The sequence below is a fragment of the Phalacrocorax aristotelis genome, chromosome 8, assembly GCF_949628215.1.
Source record: "Phalacrocorax aristotelis chromosome 8, bGulAri2.1, whole genome shotgun sequence".
NCBI lineage: Eukaryota > Metazoa > Chordata > Aves > Suliformes > Phalacrocoracidae > Phalacrocorax > Phalacrocorax aristotelis.
This window is the reverse complement of record NC_134283.1, coordinates 22,156,039-22,175,877: the sequence shown is the minus strand read 5'-3', so window position 1 is coordinate 22,175,877 and position 19,839 is coordinate 22,156,039. Positions and strand designations below refer to the sequence as shown.

The 19,839-nt window shown below is 43.4% G+C and overlaps 1 protein-coding gene across 5 annotated transcripts in view; it reads right to left on the bottom strand.

Annotated features, from left to right (window-relative positions):
- PDPR (pyruvate dehydrogenase phosphatase regulatory subunit) overlaps positions 1-19,448 on the bottom strand; it is a 28,160-nt gene extending 8,712 nt beyond the window's left edge. Inside the window, exons 1-18 of one of the 5 annotated variants that reach the window (XM_075101780.1) lie at positions 19,078-19,419; positions 18,495-18,600; positions 18,158-18,420; positions 15,677-15,810; positions 14,635-14,716; positions 14,378-14,541; positions 13,258-13,379; positions 12,276-12,393; positions 10,776-10,925; positions 7,854-8,046; positions 6,183-6,307; positions 4,326-4,481; positions 4,090-4,223; positions 3,573-3,721; positions 2,142-2,254; positions 1,682-1,776; positions 930-1,019; positions 468-650 (exon numbers count right to left, since the gene is read on the bottom strand). In XM_075101780.1, the coding sequence (XP_074957881.1) occupies positions 468-650; positions 930-1,019; positions 1,682-1,776; positions 2,142-2,254; positions 3,573-3,721; positions 4,090-4,223; positions 4,326-4,481; positions 6,183-6,307; positions 7,854-8,046; positions 10,776-10,925; positions 12,276-12,393; positions 13,258-13,379; positions 14,378-14,541; positions 14,635-14,716; positions 15,677-15,810; positions 18,158-18,384 (2,235 nt within the window). In that variant the 5' untranslated portion in view covers positions 18,385-18,420; positions 18,495-18,600; positions 19,078-19,419. Of the gene's footprint in view, positions 1-467; positions 651-929; positions 1,020-1,681; positions 1,777-2,141; positions 2,255-3,572; positions 3,722-4,089; positions 4,224-4,325; positions 4,482-6,182; positions 6,308-7,853; positions 8,047-10,775; positions 10,926-12,275; positions 12,394-13,257; positions 13,380-14,377; positions 14,542-14,634; positions 14,717-15,676; positions 15,811-18,157; positions 18,458-18,494; positions 18,601-19,077 lie in introns of all 5 variants that reach the window. The other 4 variants (XM_075101778.1, XM_075101779.1, XM_075101776.1 and 1 more) reach the window with 4 other exon arrangements.
- Between the last annotated feature and the right edge of the window lie 391 nt (positions 19,449-19,839).

Sequence of the window (19,839 nt, the reverse complement as noted above, 5' to 3'; positions counted from 1 at the left end):
TATGCCATTCTATGTTTTAATAAAAATAAAGAACTCCCCGGTTTTAGTAAAAATAGAAAACACCTGCTGTTGGCACCTATCCTCATATTTAACTTAATTAAATGCCACTTGGTGCACAGGCTAGCTTTTGATCATCAGACTGGGAAGACAGCTGGGAGAAACATGAACTCTGAGCACCTGTAACGTACACAGCACCCTCATTATTCTAAGCATTGCACACATGAGGATACACAGATCACCGTGAATGCTGCGCAGGAAGGAGGAAAACGGAGTATTTTGATATTTCTAGCATCTTTATGAAGTCCAAGAATACAGGTTATAGTTACATACTGCTCAGAGCTCCATCAAAAAACTAATATATCTATCTACTTGGATGGCAGTCTTTTCAGTTCAGCACTGCTCTCCCACCCGCCCCTGCTGCAATAGCAGACCCCACTGCAGGAGGTGATTTCAGTTTTCCACTGTACCTTTTCCAGCTTGACCTGGAATTCACGTCCACACTCCATAGGAGTGGTAAAGGCATCCAGATCCTGGCCCCAGAACGCAAAGAACTTCTCAATGCGCAGGCTGCGGAGCGCATAATAACCGGCATTCCGAATCCCATACTTCTGTCCCATGTTCATCACCTCGTTGTACACGTGAAGGGCATACTGCAAAGGAAGGGTGAAACTCAAAGCTGCAGACAAACACCTGGAGAGAGCAACAGCATCTGACACCACCATGGATGTTACTGTGCCCTGCCTCCAGAGCACAAGAGGTCTGCCCAACTGGAATGCTACACAAAGCAGGGAAATTCCCCCTGGTGCCTGCAGGCAGCTTTCTCTTTGTACAGACCAGGCATTTCATTATCCTGCATCAACTTGGAAACTGTTTCTGATTATGCATGCAAGCAACAATCTTAATTTGCTAAGGCTACAGTGTACTCTTACCTCTATGGGGATATAAAGCATGAATCCAGGTTCTCCTGTGTGAGTGATACTCATCACACGGATGCCATTAGCATAGCCCACGCTCATCTCCTGCAGAATCAGAGGCAGTGAAATCATCTAAACTGGAACTCAGCACAGAGATCCAGAAGGAGCCCAACACGTAACACAGACCACACTGGTCAGCCCTCTCCCCCTCCTCACTGCAGTTCACCACCAGCACGTACTTGTGAATAATTTAAGTTTAAAAATTCAAATAACGATGCCACATTATCCAGACTTCTTAATCACTCCATGATACTTGGCAATAAGCCTTGGAACTAGGTCAGGAAAGGCTTGCATTCTAGACACAAGACAGAAGTTGAACGGCAGCTATCTGCTCAGCCTTTTAACATGACAGGAGACAATGACTCCTGAGTCACTGATCCCAGCTGCCCCACTGACTGACAGCTTCATAATTGATTATATGAAATATGTCAAGATATCAAATAGCACCAAGCCTGCAGTGAGTGGAATACTGAAAAGAAATGCATATTCACCCATATACTTAGCAAGCAGAATCCAAAGAGAAATAGTTAAAGCAAGCCTAGTGAGTACATTACCAACCTAGCTCAGTAAACTTCAGTAAACTGCAGTAAACCTATACGTAAATTGAAATTCCGCTCTAACTACTCAAAACATAAATCCTTCCCCTCCTTCCACACATGCTTTGAAAAACCTAGCAGGGTGAGGAGGAAGGAAGCACAGTCACTCACCTTGCAAAAGAGAGAGGGAAAGTGTTCTGGAGTTATTGGGGCATATGACAACTCTGAGAGGACATCCACAGCACGAGGACCGATCAGATTGAGGGCTAAAGAGAAGGTAACAGTATTAGGATGAGGCTGGCGAGGTCTTGCCCAGTGCCTAACTTGCATATATGCATACCCCAATTTCTAAAGTCTTAGTGCTTATTGAACCAATAGGTAGATTTACGTTTATGAACAGAGGAAAGAGTCTTTAAACTCTCTCTCCTGACAGTCCACGGGAAAGAAAAGCTTCTCCCAGCTCACAGCTTGCTAGAAGGAAGTCTCTGAATTGCTGTTTTCATCTAACTGTTCAGAAAGGAGACCCAGCCACCACTCTATACCCCTTAAACAATTAATTGGCATGCACCCCAAGACAGCATTTGTGTGATTTCACGCTGTCTAAGGAGGTCTGCTTTCCGCGATTTCTTACCCGTGTACTTCCAGGTCACATCTTCCATGGTCAGGTTGCTGTCATCGGGCAAGCGGTTCTTCAGCCAGGCCCAGCAATGGACTTGTTGGTCAGTAGGGGAAATCATGAAGAAGCTGGAACAGACAAATCAAAACCAAGAAACAATGAATGGACAGCCACAAGATGATTCAGTTCATTCTTTGCCCATGAACCACTGGAGCCATTCAGCAGCTTCCAAGCTAGCAGGAGACCAAAACAAGCTGGTTTGCAAAAACCACAGCTAAAGTCTCTGGATCAATGTCATCACATCTGTCATGACAAGAAACCCCAGCCTTCCAGTGTTAGCAGTATCTGGTGACAAGAAGTGATTAGAAGGGGAACACAGGCAGTGCGACAGAGTTCACCGGGTACCTCAAAAGTCACAATCATTTTGCAGAAGGTATTCACAGCTCTTCACTGCCAGTGATCCTGCCTACTCTGACAGTCAGAAGACTGCTTGGTTCACACAGCAATTTCTTGTTTCAGCAGAAGTCTCTTCACACACAATGGTGGTTATTATTAACAGTTGCCAAAAACAGAACTCCACTTGATACGTGAAAATGAGCTACTTGTTGTGTAAGCCTCTTTCGTACAAACTGTGAGTTAAAATACATTATTGACAGAGATGGCATCTGCAGAAATGACTGGGCAAGGAGGAAAGCTACTGGCTTCATACAGAGAAGTACAATACTTTTAAGCAATACATGAATGCAGACAGAATAGGAAGAGAAAGAAAAGCTGTTTCTAATTGAAAGAGCAGCAAAGAATGCTTTCACACCAAAACAGTGAAAGCATGCAGAGCAAATGGTCCAGAAAAATAAAACCAACATTCGGGTGGGACTTGCGCATGATGAAGTTTTTAAAAATTAGAAGGTTGTTTTATGAAAGGCCAAAAGAGCCCAAATAGTTGAGTCTAAGGATGAGATCCTGTGATCATGTCAGTTTGCACCAGAGAGCACAAAGAAGAATCATGAGAGACTGCAGAGCTGAGAATTACAGTACCCATACTGCAACGAAAGTTTAAACAATCAAAAAGTAGTATTTTCAGCATGCAATTCCAATGAGGAGATTGGCCAGGAGCTAACGAGGAACCGTTTGGTTTGCACTTTAAATTATTACCTAAATTGATAAACTAATGACTGCTGAAAACAATTTGTCTTTCAATTGAGAAATTAAACATTTGAAGACTTAATTTGTAGAAATCTGTAGTCCCAGAAAAAGGCATATTTTCCCCAATACTGGAAAATTCAGGAGTTTCCTCTCATTTGGATTACTGAATTAGGAACAATTAGGAATTTCAAGACTTTTTTTTTTCTTTACAGAAGGGAAAGAATTTCATGATCTCTATTAAGAGGTTCTTATAGGCTCTAACACCCAAAGGGTGATGGATAAAGATGCTGTCCACATACCTACCTGCGTTTGCTCAATCGCGCTATGCTGCAGTCATTCTCATACCCTCCTTTCTCATTAAGCATGCCTGTATGCACAACATGCCCAACTGGCACATCCAGGTCATTTGAGAAGAGATACTGCAGACTCTCCAGGGCCTGGTCTCCTGTGGACTACATGAATTGAAAGGGAGAGAAAGTCAGACAAGCTGTCTGAGCCATACAAATCCACTGGGGTGGATGTCCTGGCCCCTTTTTTTTCAATTTGTAAAGAGAGTGACGCTGATGTCTTGAGCGTAATAGGATACAATGGTGACATAGTGCCAGAGGTTATAGACTCAGCTGGTATTTCTATAAACTGGGCCTTCAACAGATAAAAAGCAATCTATGCTGACTATGGTGGTACAACCTGAATTTGGTCATATAGTTTGACTTCCTCTACCTATCCTCAATACGAGACACAGAGTTTTGCAAAAGCAGTCAAAAGTAAACTAAAGGCGACCTTTATCAGGCTGATGCTTTCTCAATTCCTAGGTACTTACGCTTATTTCAAACTTTGTAAAAGACGACATGTCAATGACACAAACCGCTTCCTTACAACACTTGACTTCGGAACCCACAATATCAAACCAGTCTGGTTTGTAAAAGGTTTTGCTCTGATCCAAATCCAGCAAATCTAATGAAAAGAAGAATCAAAGGGACAATTAATAAACTGGATGGACTAAGATCTTACACAGACCAACAAGGATGCACTAGGCAGAGAAAAATATGATCTCACCTTTCCCAGGTGGGACAAAATACTTGACTCTCTCAAAGCCATGCTTCTCCATCCACCTAGCTCCCTGCGCGTCCAGACGGTCGTACAACGGTGAAGTACGCAGCTGTCTGCCAGTCTGGAAGTCCCAACGGGGAACTTTCAGATCACACATGAGGGCTGCAGTGGTCACAAAGACCCATTATTAGGCAAAGTGATTATTTTTAGCTAAAAATTTTTTATCTAAAATTTTCTGGTTTTTTTATTTTCTAAAATACCTATTTTTTACTGAAAATTTTCTTCCAGATTACTAATAAACATGCTTACCAATAACCGAACCATTAATTAAAGTCCCTCAAACCAGTTCTGACATTCCTTTTCCATTTTTGGAAATTGGCAAATCTGTTTTGATCCGTTTAGAGCTATTCAAAATCAGAGTGACAATACTTGCACGGAATGCCTATATTTATAGATACTTATGGTCTCATGACAATACTGTCAAGAAAACAAAACCTCTCTATTTTCCATGAAGTCATGTTGACTACCATTAATTACACCTGATTCTTCCCTGACAGTGCGCTCTATCAGATACTTATAATTTTGACAATACTAATGCTGGGGTAGGCAGCCCACAGCTACCAATGATCATCCAATTCACCTTCTTATATATTGGCAGCTCAGCCTTTCCTAATTATTGAAGCTCTTCCAAATGGCTCCTGTACCTTTTCTAAATACGAATATTACATATTGCCTGAAAACAAGTTACCCTAATTAATGTTCAGCATTCTTCCCTGGTTACCAGTGAGGAGTAATAGCTCAAGGATGCTTGAATATGTCTTTATAAATGTTAAGATTCTAGATAGGTCATAAAATGCTTAAAACTGAAGATAAGCTGAATATTTCTTACTGAGTATTTCTATTGGTTTTGCCTCACAGCTAACGATTTAATGATTTTATTGGCATTATATGGTATTGGTACTCCTGAAAGAGTGGGTAGAGGGAAGAAATGATTAGAGTGAGAACAAAACATCTCAGAAATTGAATACAGTACTTGTACAAGCTGGAGTGATTCTGTAGCTATCAGAATCAAGATTTGTATTGGAAAACAATTGCAGAATAATCCCAAGAGCATAAAGTGATTTTCCTGGGAGGAAGGTCAAAGGATAAGGTTTTTATTTCCTGGACAGAGCAGGGCTAAGAAGCTTACCTAACTTCTCTGCTTTCACCCCAACACATGTTTTTAGTTTAGACTCACTATTCAAATAATTGTTCCCATTTTGCAACTTGTGGAGCATTTCATACTTCTGTTTGAAACTTATTTTCAAGTTGTCCACATTATTCTCAGGGCAGAAATCAAACAACAGAGGGAAACTAAGTATGGCTTTAGACAGGAACAATGACATCTCAAATCTATTCTGAAAGGTACTTATTGCAGACTTTGACAGGAGAAAGGAGAATGTGTCTACAAAGACTTCCTGAATGATGTCATATACTCCTAAGTTGGAAGTGACGGTATTTCCATGCTGTAATGATGTGCAAAGAATAACAGCATAATATTCTCAGTTAAGACCTCAGTATTGTTTTATTACGCTGGAGTCCTACAAAGATACGCACCAATTTCCCCATACCAGAATCAAAGCACAGAAATAGGAGAGAGCATGGTACCAACAGCATTTCTTTAAGAAAAGCTAGTAAGAAAACTGCTAATACAATAAAACCTCTTCCTTTCCTTTCTACTGGGAAGAGGCTGTATTGCCATAAAGGAGGCCAGGAAGAAGGAAAATGGTCTTGAGAGTCATGACAGAGGAGAGACAGTGCAGCAGAGCAAAGAGGAAAATCTTTGGCATCCTGGCCAGCACTGAACACGGAGACCTCACTTACGCATTACTTCCATCACGCGGTGACGGAGGAAAGTGCGACTGCTCTGAAGTGTACCAAAACGTTTCAAATCCAGAGGCCAAACATTTTCTGATGGATATCCATTTACCATCCACTCTGCCAGATACCTGATGGAAGAAGTAAAGAAAGACTGAGATATCAGCCAATGTCTTAAGGGAAAGAGTCTAGCTTTGAAGTCAGAAGCAAGGCAATTTGGACATGAGAATTTCTTGCAGTAGGGAGAGAGAAGACAGCTAACACAGTATTCTAAATACTAGCAGAATCTGGAAGGTTTCCCTTTATAAAACCCACCCACCAGATTTCCAAATTATTGATTTCCCATTGGGATGAAACATAAAGGGCAGCAGGAATTTAAGGCCAGGTGATAAATGAAGCCAGAGCCTGGACAGGGAGCCTGGCTGACACCGTGTCAAGTCCTTGGGCTACGCTACAAAAGGAGGTGCTGAGTACATTCAGGTTCAAGTTAGGAGGCTGACTGCTTTGTCATTTTGCAGTACCTGGTATAGGCTCAGCCACAACCCATCACTGACAGCATTCATTTCAGCATGAGGTGCCAGCCAAGTAATGTTTAGCTACACTTCTAGCAGTGAAGGAGGAAGGCATGCTCCAGAGCTAAAGGACAAAGGCAGCTCAGACCAAAGCAGAGCAGAAGGATCTGTTCACAGTCCGTAAACAGAAAAACAAAGGGGTTTGAGACTGATCATTAAAAGTTACATTATCAACTTCTTATTAGATGCTTATCTTGAGGCTGTAGCAACAAATGGACAAATAGTGCTTTTACCTTCAGAAATTATTTTGATTCTTAGAGAACCTCACTGCAGAGATTCTCTAAATTTTATATGTCTAAGAAAAAAAAAAAAATCAAGAGTTGCTTCCTGCTGAGTTAAATTATTAGGCAACTGAGAGAAACTAGAGGAGACAAATGCAGATACTAACACCTGCCTTGAAAAATGAGCAGCTTGTTAAGAAGGCTGTATGGCAGAAGGGATGCTGGGTTGCCAAAACTGAACAGCAATCAGAGGAAGCGATGACCATTCTGCAAGCAACTTTGGTGCTGGGATCACACTTACATACCTGTTAAAGTATTTGCATTGACACAGGAACTGCATTTTACTGGGAAACAATTACATCCCTAGCTGACTGGCAGAGGACAGTTTTTAACAATACTAGCAGCACTGGTATCACATATGCAGTGCTTCATCTGCATCAGATTCACTCTGCTTTCAGAGCAATTAACTGTTGTGTCAGCTTGAATGATCTAAGGACTACACTCAAATAATAAATTAAAGGGGATCATGAAGTACAGAAAATGAGGGAATATATGCTTTGCAAAGCTTTTATCTCTTCCTGGTAGATAAAAAAACTGGACCAGTTAGGTCTGAGGAATCTTACTTGATCCCCAGCAGGCTGCTGATTACTGATGCCTGAGGAGAGGTGTGCAGGACAGGTGAAGAGTCCAACACAGATTTGGAATACACACAGGAGCACACAGCAACTGCTCCTCAACTCCACTCAAGTTGAAAATGAAAGAGGAGTCTTTGTCAGAGAGGTGACAAACACTGACCAGAACATTCTACACAGAAAGATCACCTGAGTAGTCTCTTTTCTTGGTTAAAACCTTACTTACACATGTAACAGTGATAAACCACTTACTTGCCTGCTCCCCCACCATATGAGATACCAGCTGAGTTCATGCCAGCCAGGACAAAGTAGCCCCGTAATGTGGGCGACTCTCCCATGATGCACCGCATATCTGGCGTGAAAGACTCTGGGCAATTCACTAACTGCATGATCTGCAGAGCCTCCAAATCTGGCATCCTGCGCAGAAGGGCACTCAGAAGTGGCTCTAGGACACAAGACAAACAGAAAAAGACAAAAGAGTCACAGCCTCCAGTCTTGACACATTTCAGCTACTTTACCTTCAAACTGGACAGCACAACAGAGGCATGCTGTTATCTGAACAGATGGAAACCACTTCCATGTTTTGACACAGTCGCAGGATAAACCAATTACCTGCTGGAATCAGACTACTCGAAACAGATCACACAGCATACCATAAAAGCAGCCATACCTATCCAGACCAAGAGCCCAGTATTGTTCTCAACAGTGCAAGGGTGTGTTCAGTTTTGTTAGGAAAAACAATAGGAACAGACATCAAGCAGCTACCTAGCAAGGAATAAGAACAGGCAAATTTATGAGACACTTTTCCCACGCACTCTGCCAGCCTCTGCTCAGCATCAGCTCAGAGGATTTCCTAAAAACCTGGTATGTTTCTCCATTTCTCTTTTAAGTACTTGACCAGTCTCCCCCAACTAATGAAAACATCCTACAGATGCTGACAAGGAGTTCCACATGTTTAGTATTTGTTGTATGAGGAATCAACTTCTTTTGTTTTGAAATTCACACTCAATTAACTTTTTTTGATGCCTCCCAGTTGGCACAATAGAAGAGACAGTGAACAGGAGATCCCCATCTACCCCCAATTTCATAGAACTCTGTTTATTTCCCTTCTGTCTCCTCTTTTTCCCAGCCCACTCAGTCATTTCTCGCTTGGAAACTGTTCCAAGCTTTGATCAGCCTCTTGCTGCTCTTTCACCAGGCCTTCTCCAGTCATATGATACCCTCCGGACATAGGCAGCCTAGAACAACAAATAGTATCTAGCAAACCAAGGAGTTAGTGTTGCATAAAGATTCTGTTTTCTGCTCCTTTCCTAATAATTCCTAACTTGTCTTTTGCTTTCACTGCTACTGAGCTGATGGCTTCACAGAACTAATACAACCCCAAGGTCACTTCAAACCCCATCATTCTGTATGGTGAAAATAAGACCACCCCCATGCACTTGTGTCACTTCACATTTATCCTCACTGAATTTCCTTGCCACTTCATTGCCCAGTCCCACTGGAAAGGTCCTTCGGCAATTCTTCATAGTCTGACATTTGAGAACCTTAATAAAGGGATAAGCTAGCTACTTTGCTTTTCTCGTACAGAAGTTACTTCTGCCTAGTACTCCAGATAAAAGCCCTCAAAATTCAGCACTAATATCACTCCTTGGCTTTACACACAAGCAGTAAGGTAATCAGATTTCACACTACCTAAGAAGTTACCAACAGAAACAGTCTTTCTGACCTGCTCTTTTTCTTCCCTATCTCATGTATCAGAATTCCAGAGTGAGATCACGTAGACTTTTTTTTCTTATCGACCAAAAGAGGGATCAGTGTTAGATTTGTTCTCATATCCAGACCAACATTTAAGCTACTGTAGAGGCTATTTTAAAATCAAAAGGTGTTCCAGTAAAAGAGATCAAAGCAGCAACGCAAGAGCTCAAACCGCAGGAACTGCAACCCTAGAAAAGGATCAAATATTGGCTGAGTAAGCTCTGACTCTGCCTAACTGTTCGGTATGTTTGAACTGATAAAAGGGTAATACTGGAATGCAGCATGCAGTTGCTTCTGAAGCCTGGACAATTTGTGGGTGCCAGCAAGCAGCGCCTTTTCATTTCAGCAGTACCTAGAAAACCGAAAAGGAAGTGGGTGCAGAGCTCAAGCAACTCATCAGTGAGCCTAATATCTTCAAGCAAGACTGTAGGCATCTGTAGATCTAAAAAACATTAGCATATGCCAGCACAAAACCGCACCTCATCTGGGCTCCAGCCCCCAGAGTTTGAACTTTTCTGGTACCAATACGCTGACAGAAATGAAAGTAAGATTAATCAATTTAACCTGGGGAGTAGCTGGAAGAACATACTGCCACTGTAGAAATCAGTGAAAATCCATCCGTGCCTGCAGTCACATACAGAGGCATGCGCATTCACAAGGGATGCAAAGAGCTCTGACACAAGGGGAAACTGGATCCTGAAAAAAGGCAGATCCAAAGATGAGAGGGCACACATGGTCTTACTTACCAGGCATAAAAGGGGGGGGGGGGGGGGAAGAAGGGACTCAGACCATGCTATGTTCTTTCCTACAGGAAGTGCCCTCCATGTAAAAGTACATAAAGAATATAAAAATAGAATAAAATAAAATGGGAAGACAACATTTAGAATATAATAAACCACCACTGTCAATGGTGGGATGAAGTCTGGGAAGCAACAATACCAAGTCCTGTCCACAGAGCAACTGCCACCGATGGAAACATACTTGGCAGTCACTGCTGAAGCGAGCTGCAGAAACAAAATACCTTGGATACATGGCAGGTCAACAGTGGTGACCTACAGCATCACAAGAGGAGCAGCATGTGGCACTGACAGTCAAAAATCAAATGAAATGGAAGAACAGCACTGGAAAGTTTATGTAGTACCTCGCTGCACTAGAGGAAATTCATATATGCTGAGGGTTAGCAGGTGTTTTTAAACACTACACAGATATCAGTGTAGTCATTGGTGAAGGCATTTTACACAAATTACTGACAAATGAAAAGATTAATGAATTTGAGATAATGTTCATCTTTCCCACACCTTTCAGGTAAAGACAGATACATGCTAGCTGGTCAACAACAGCCTGCATTGTTGCAAACTCTGCCTTCTGCCGAAGTCATGTGTTTTTCGCTGCTGTGGGAATCTTTCCTCCCTAACATACCAAAATGATCCCAGTCTTCTTGAAGATTCTGGATCTCCAGCTGGTTCCGTCCCTCTGTGAAGAGAGGTTTGGGGTTTTTCTCAAAGCCTCCAGAGAGGATGCCACCTTGCCAGTTGCGTATGTAGATCCTGCCATCTGGGTCTACAATAGCTGCAGAGGAAAGAAAAGAGGTGGGAAGGGAACTGAGATAAGGGATAGCTATCAAAGGTTGTCGTTCCACAAACACCAATGATGGAGTCTGGTGACAGGCTGGGCCAAGCTAGCGGCCCACTGACATGAGAAGGGACACTCTCAGTCCCCCAGCCCCACACCTTCACACCACTCTGGTTCTCACATGACACCTTGGTAAGCCAGTTTAGGTTACTAAATCAGCATTAACTCCCACCACAACCACGCATGTTAAATTTTGAGCAGCATGGTAAACTGAATTGAACCTGAAGAACACCCAAGTCGGCAGGACAGTGTTACCAGGAGCGGGAGGACGCAACAGGGAGTCAGATCCCATGTGTCACTGATAAGCTATTATACTGACAGTTCCACTGGAACTGCGCCCAAGACCAGATCTTCAACCAAGAGATGTCCTGCCCTCACCCTTTTTCTCTTCCTATATTAAGAACAGTTAATTTTAATGGGGATAGATCACTGATTCAGTTTGCTGCAGGCCACTGGTACAAAGAAGGTGGGCAGCGCTGCAGTGAGGACAAGGAGTCAGGTCTGGATTGCTTCTTCCAGTGGTAGTGTCGACTTGAAGCATTTGCGATACTCCACCTGGCATGTTCCACAGCAATTTTTCCCACGTACAGAAAAGCTGTGAATATATATTCATATATGTGAATATATTCCGTCGAGTAGAAATGAAGCACTCGGGGACCCTGGTCAGAGCTTAATTCCCTGGATAGTATATACAATACTCACTAGAGGCAGAAACTCTTGCTAAAGACAGAGTAAATAAGCAAAGCTTTCTACTTCCCAACCACGGTTTTCAAACACAAGGGCTTTTCTTCAAGAGATCCAAAAACCAGAACATGGGGGAGGAGCAATTACCTCAAGTGCTTTGGTTGCCCCTACAGCTCATAGACATGTAAATGCCATTGTAAAGCCTTAGCTTCAGTTGGAGAAAAGGAATAGATGGGCCATTTGGGGACAGCAGCCTGCAAGGAAAACACAGTGCCAAGGCTAGCACCCTCTCCAGCCCACAAATGCAAAAATTCAAATCTCAGACACACCTGGCAGTCAAGCTAGAGTCAAGGTCATTCTCCTGCTAAAATGACCAACTCTGAAAATCCACCTCTGTAGCAAAAGCCTTCCCAAGAACAAGGAAAGAGATTCTACCACTGAAAGAGGATATACAGAGCTATTCAGCTAGAATGTACTTCACAAACCCAAACAAGCTGAGAACTGATAGCCCTTAGCTGGCCTTTATGTCATAAACCATTCATCACCTTGGAAAGGCAGATATAATTCACCAAGAAAAGTGAGGTAGAGCTGAAGAATCCTTACTTGGTAAGTTGCTTGCCAGAGGTTCCTTCAAAGGATGTGTCAGGAGGTAGAAGTGTTCACAGGCATGGAGTGGGATATTGACTGGTTCCTCCCCAGAGTGGCCCAACTCATAGGCCCACTGAAATAAAAAAGTGCATGTTATAATGCAAAAGAAGGAAACTAATTCCAATTTAAAAAACACAAAAGGCAGGGCAAAAGCACACGTCCTCTCTGTGGGTTTGCTTTCATAAAAGGCCAAATAAGATTTGGTTTAGTCCCCTAAATCTTAAACAGACACACTTTTTTTTCCTCTTTGCTTAGAATTTGAACTGTTCAGGATAAAGACTGTTCTTCTGTTCCTTACATAAGATCTAGAAAAGTGGGGCCCTGATTCAAGACTAAGATCTATCAAGTTACAATAAAAAAGCTTATTTTGCTTTTTTACACCAAAGTTAACACTAGGCTCAGCCTCTAGAAGCAGAATAGTCAGGATTTGGGTGCCTGTACTGCTAAGACCCCAAACTAACAAGACAGCCAGCTGCAAGCCAAGAAACAGCAATTGCCAGATGAATTTTCAGACTGGAGAAGACATGACACTAAGGAAAACAACAAAAGAAGAACTTTCAGTGTGTGTGAGAAAGAGGGAGAGAAGCGTAGAGACAGACTTCACTGTCTCACTGAGAGCTGAAGCAAAATCCTTCCTGTCAGAAGGGCGCACCCCCCAGGACAGAGACCATGGGCAGCGCTGTACCAACAAGCTGCAGGGTGCTCCTCAGCAGGTTAATGTCCAGTCTTTGGTGCCAAGCAAGGAGCAAGCACTGCTTTCTTCCTTCTCACCCCTGCTGAAGAACATGACTTTGATCTACTCAAGTAAACCAAGCCAAAGCATAAACCATTAAAAAAAAAAAAAGAAAGAAAGAAAACAGAAAACAAAAAAAAAGCCCTGAGGAAAGTGCAAGTGTTCTTAACCAAAGGAAAAAAGAAAAAATTTTAATAATTCAACCTGGCCAGCACAGTTAACGAAGTACTGGCATTGAATCTGTCCTCTGTCGGTCTCGACTCCAGTCACATGACCCTTCTGGACTAAGACATGACTGACACTCGTCCGTTCATGAATCTGGACACCTGAAGAGGACATAAGGAAGTCAGTACACCACAAGCCTTCTTCCTCATGTGTCAGGCTGCTAACGTGAAACCCTTAAACTCAACCTAAATGCTTATTTTCTCTTTAAGACAAAATTTCTCTTCTCAGCCCAGTAATTCTTAATCAAAACCCTGTTATTTGTAAAATGCCGTGCATACAATTTGTGCATAATTAAAAGGCTAAGACTGTGAAGAGTTACAATACTTCTTCCATGTGACAATCTGGGTGATAAATACGTCCTAGTATCAACAACATGAAAAAAAAAAAAAAGACTTTCAGCTATGGCTTTCTTTCCATTACAACTCCTTTATGCAACAAAGTCTGTAGTTTCAGATGGCGAGACTGGTTCTTTTAAGTGAAATCAGTCATTTTGTGAAAAAAACAATTAACAGTATGCAAAAAAAGCTGAACTAAAAGAAACTGAGAGACATCCTCCTAAGTAGCTTCTTCCAATCTGATGGATTTTCGTCATTAATGAGCTTCACCTCTGTTACCATATCTAACCTTTCTCCCAATTTTAGACTACTCCAAATTTGCCAAAGTGCTGGGCAAACAGCATTTATTACTACGCTTCCGAACCCACTTCCAAAGCATATGCACCCAATGAAATGTCCCACCTTTTCATTTGTAGGTAATCAAAACTCTTTTGATGTGGAATTTTGAGTCAGGTCCTATGAAGGCTTGTTTTTATGGTAAAAGAGTGTGTGCTTATTCAGAGAAATAGATAACCAGTAAGGACCCCAAACTGGTGCTTGATCTATTGCAGCAGATCTGTAAGGATTCAGTAGGTTAAAAAAAACTCAGCCTGTTTTTTGAGAAAAAATGGATTTTAAAGATTCTGAACCTTACAGAAATAAGCAAGTTCTGGTCTTGAGTGCTCAGTTAGAATACCAAAGGAGATGCAGAACATAATTTTCTTTTATGGCAAGAAGATAACTACCATGCAGGAAAGCACTATGTAGATAAAAAAACCTCATACCATTCCGTGAGGCAGCAGTTGCCAGAGCCAGACTCACATTGGCAGATGTCACGAGTGCATCTTCTGGCACATACATGGCCCCCACAAGGTCATGGATGTTGATCAGTGGGTGGAGCTGTGCCACTTGTTTTGGGGTGATAATTTCACAAGGTATCCCCATTACGCTGCCACAGAGCATAAGAAAAAACCGCTGCCATTAGCCTTGCAGGAGAGCTGGTGCAAACTTCAGATCAGTTTTATTTCCTGGTTATACGTACCTCAGTGATGAAGCAATGCGTTTCAGAGAGATGAGTCGATCTTGAGTCTGAGCCAGTGAAATAGAGCCTGTCTTTGTGTATCCTATGACAATGAACAAAGTCAAGTCAGATTTGGACAGGATCTTGAATTCCTTTTAATCTCATACCTATTTCTTTAATATAATTGCTTCCACTACTCAGGACACTGGAAATCCCAGATCCCCAAGTAACTTTAAACACTTACCAGCTAGTATTCAAAATTGCCCTAGTCAACTTTTCAAAAAAGCAATTTAATTTAATTTTGACTTGTGTTCTAACTCTACTACATTTACTCATGTTTATAAAAAAAATTTAAACCCCACATGTGGTACGTATTAAAAGACAGAGAGGTTACTGGCAAAACAGTGATCTAATAACTACGCAGAATAAAACCTCAACAACTAAACACAGACATTTTGTGACTCTACCACCTGCAACAGATTAACACTAATCTTAATTACGGGCACAACTATTAACCTCTGTCAAGTCTGATCTATAACACAAGTCCTTGTAAGCAGAAAACTTTCAGCGACCAAGTTCTTATCAGGTACATGCCTGAGCATTTTGGAGGGAGAGGGAGAATTTCAACACAATGTTTTCTTGTTATTTCCAGGGTGAGACTAGAGTAAGATATCTTGCTTTGCATATGTGTTAGTGCTTCTCCTAATCTTCTTCTCTTTTTGAGAAGTGAATTGGTGCAGAAAATGGGCCATTTGCTCCAGTCATTGCAATAGACTTTTTAGCGTCTTTGTGAAAATTCACCTATGTTTGCCCAAGTTACGGACAACATAAAAAACAATCACAGTTTGCAGGTAGTCTGCCTTTGGTTTGCCCACCTGGCACCCTTCTTCCCACTCTTCTGGTTACATTAGTAACATCCCTTTGCACCTGAATCAGTCCAAATGTCTTGTTTTTGAACAGGAACCAACAACTCTTAAGACACTGTAGAATTACATTCACTGTTCCAGGTCAATACTTGGATTCAGTTTCCCACAGATTGCTCAGTGCTTACACTTTTAAGTACCTGTTTTTACTCCCGTCTCTTGTTCCAGTTGCTGGTAGAGCTTGTTTGAATAGTCTGCCATCTTCAGCTCTAGGGACACGTGCCTGGCTGTGCTCACGATGCCAGCACAGAAGCGAGTGGTACCAGCAGCCAACCTGCCAGAGAAGTTGCAAAGGAGGCCTCACCACGCTGACAGGTGGAGAGGCAAGCGCCGCCCCTCAGGCTGCTCCAGCAGCACCACCGACAGCACAAACCAGACACCAACCTCTCCCCCAAACACATTAGGCGAAAAGCTGCAAGATGGATGATGCGGGAATAATGCAGCCCCTAGAATGCTTTTCCTTCAGCTCACTTTTGAAATGCATTGTATTCCAAAACCCCTTCTCTCTAACTGGTCCTAAACACTGCACAATTTTTCAAAGAAAGCGCTTTACAAAAAACTACTGTATGCTTAAGTTGACCTGCCTACCTGATTCTTTCTCCAAAGCAGGATTTCCCTCAAATGAAAATTAACTTGGATTTCAGCCTTGCGTCTTCACAGTTTACAGTAAGAACAAGTCCCTCTCACTGTGCAGCAACTGCCATAGATAGGTACACATATTTCCTGTCTTTAAATCACTTTCCATCTAGCTATTCGGTGAAGGGCTGCTGTAGAGGTAGAAACCTATTAAAAACTCCCTGCAGCACAGACAGGTGAAGACAAGACAATTAGATTTAAGCACCTCTCTCGCATCCACAGTACTTTTTAGTCATCTTTCCTGCTGCTAAAGCAATCCTGCCTTTTTCCACCTGCCTATGCAAGCCTTGGACAAGACTGCTTTTGGCCTAGTGCATCTATATTCTCTCTGAAATTCAACCTAAGAATCAGCTGAGCAAGGTATGGTTTTTGCTACGTCCCTCCTCAGTCACAACTGAAATAGTGGAAGCATGGTCTCACCATGCTGTGCTTCACATAAGATGTTTCTGCTAATGCAGTATTATTTTTGCTCGGACACACATGGATTGAGCTTGTACAGCGCCTAACTTGATGAAGATCTGTAACCAGGTATTAATACCCCACTCCAGGCTTGTAACAATTATGTTTCCTGAGAAATTAAGCCCAGCAGCTAATTTCACTTGGAAGGACACTGTTTCCAAGGTCTCAGATGAGAAAAGTTCCTCTCTGCAACTACAATGAACTTGATACTACCTGCTTCCCAGCCAGGCAAAGTCAAGGAGTGACAGCCAATTATTCCTGAAGGCAGCAAGAGGTGTGAAGCTCTAAGCTAGACAGTAAATATTCTCAGTCCGGCACCTATTTAGAGCATTAGAAGCTGCTGTGATAAACACCTCTTCAAACCCCCCAAAGTCTCAGCAGTGTCTCATACCCAAGGTCGCCAAATTGCTCAATGAAAACACCATGAATCCACCTCTGAAACAGAAATCTAAACAAGAGGTATGCGCCGCACAGGCAACTTTCAACAGGATCTATGTACTCTGCCGCAGACACCATATCCAACTCACTGAGGAGCATGCAGAGACTTGTATTCAGCCAAACTGCAACAGCCTTACCCTTTTTACAGATAGGCACTAAACCCTGCAACAGACAAACTAAATAATCCAAGCCTTTGACCAGCTTACAGGGTGATGTTTTAGTGATGTCTGCTTATAACCTCCCCATCTCCTGCAATCTCTTTTGAGCTTTGCCAGTGGTGTAAGGCTTTATATGTATCATGTCCCACTCCTAGAGATGGTCAAGAGGGACCAGATGACTTACACAAATTTTTAGTTCTCTTAAAACCGTCCACCTTTGCCAGCTACCTTGTGTTTTACATGATTACCAGCGATTACGCCAGAGCAGATGGATATCTCCTGAAGGAACTGTGGTCCGTGGAAAACCCATCCCAGAGCAGAGTTCTGATGGGAACTGCAGCCCATAGAAGACCCACACTGGAGCCCAGCACTGATCACACCCCCACCATTCACCACCTGCTCTCCCTGGGGCAGAGCGGGTAGGGCAGAAGACCCTGGAGTGCAGGAGTGAAGTTGAGCATGGGAGAGGAAAGGTGGTGTTTTAACGTTTAGTTTTCATTTCTGACTACCTAAATCTACTCTAACTGGCATGAAATAAAGTAATTCTTAAATTATTTTAAATTAATTCTCACGAAGGCAAGTCTGTTTTGCCCAGGGCAGTAACTGATAAGCAATCTCCATGCCTTTATCTTTATCCACGAGCTTTCTCAGCCTACTTTCTCCCTGTCTTGCTGAGGAGGGAAAGTGAATGGCCGTATGGCAGTCTGTCCCTTAACCAAGGCTAACCCACCACAATCACACAAGGGATACTCTTCACCTTGCAGGTCTGCCCTGTGCTTGGGTAGAAGTCGTAAGTGTCGCTACTAATGTTGAGTATAACTTTATTCCATGGGTCCAAGTCCAGGTGAAGATGTAGAAATAAGATGGTACAGCAGATGCTGCTATGCACAGAAGTCCTGTTTCTTTGGTTTCGTTACCAGAAATCCTTACCTGCCCTGCTCAAGTAAGACTATATCCTTCCAACCCATCTTGGAAAGGTGATATGCCACGGAGGTGCCCATGATTCCACCACCACAGATGACAACCTGCGCCTGTGCTGGCAAGGAAACCAGGTGAGGTTCTGCCGTGCTTGAGGCACTTCGCCGGGAGCTGGTCATTCTTCTCCATTTTGGCTTAGCCGCCCGCCACCGGACATCCGACAGCAATCGGAGAAACATCCCAGCAGCTATTTGTCAGTTTTCTGAAAACACCACCTAGATGTGTGCAGACGTTAACTCAGTACCACTCCTTCTAGGAAGGAAAAGACAAGAATCATGTTACCACTTACCTTATTATATACAAGGTTGGCAGCGGCAAACATCACATCGTGCATTGCGTATGAGTGGACACAGGAAAGCCAATGAGTAATCAAACAGGAGAGCAGTTATTCAGTCCTGAAACAATGGTCTTGCTATTAAGATTTAAACTTAGATCATATAATGGTTACAGACTGTTACACCACCGTTTCTGATGGCAGTGTAACTTGACAACGAGCAAAGAACCAGAGGAAAGCTGGAGTAGAATGGCAAGAATGCTCTCACACTGACAACAGGTAGATTAGAGAATGCCAGCAGGCACAGGACACGCTCTGAAATCTTTCATAAAGACTAAGTTAACAGTGTGTAAATAAGCTTGGTTATCAATGTTGTCAGGCCTTTACCTAGAGAAGGAAACACAGCCTGCGATGAGCGCAGACGGGATGAGGAACCAGAGACACGTTCTCTCAACGTGTTAATTTTACTCCAGGGCGTTACCCGGGGCCTCTGGCTGCGGTAACGCCGCGCAGCAGCCCGGCCCGCGAACCGAGGCTGGAATGTGACACCGTGCCCGCGCTAAGCAAGGTACTGCCGCAGGCTTGCGGCGCCTCTTACCCGCCGCCTGCCACACGCCACAGATCCCCATCGAGCAGGGCGCCCGCGCCCCCCGCTCCGACCCTGAAGGAAAGGCCACCGGGGCGGGAGAAGGCCGGCACCCGGAGGCGCGGGAGCCACCGCCGCCGTAGCCTGCACTCGCCTCTGCTGGAGCTCCCGAGATCCCGAGGAGCGGGGCAGGCCCGCGGCCGGGGCAAGGGGCGGTGCCGGCGGGTGGGCCGACCCCGGCGAGTCGTGGGGTTGGGGCCGGTGGTCCCGCGGGACCGCGGGTCGGCGCCGGCTCACCTGAAGGAGCGGGAGGCCTGACTGACCTTCCGCACTTTACGGCCGCCAGCCGCGGCGCGACAGCCGCCCATACGCGCTGCGTCACCCGCCGGCCTGCCAATCCCCACCCCGGCGGGATGCGTGTGTGTGTGTGACAGAGCGATGCCCCGCCCCTCGTCCCGCCCCCAGGAGCCCTAGGAAATAAACTACAACAAGTAAAAACCTGCAGACTCTTTTTATTAAATTCTCCCGTTTCATCTGTACAGAAAAAAATGCACATTATGTTCAGAATCTCAGTAACATCTCAAAATTACACAGCATGAACATGTAACAAAAAAAAGCCTAAACGAGGACCAGCCAGGGTTTATACACAGAAGGGAAAACCATTTACAAAGAAGTGTCTCCTTAATGTCACATTTAAAAATAATAATAAAAATAAAAAAGAGAGACTAAGTTCAAACAGCTTCTGCCGTACAACAGGAATCAGCGGGATCTGTT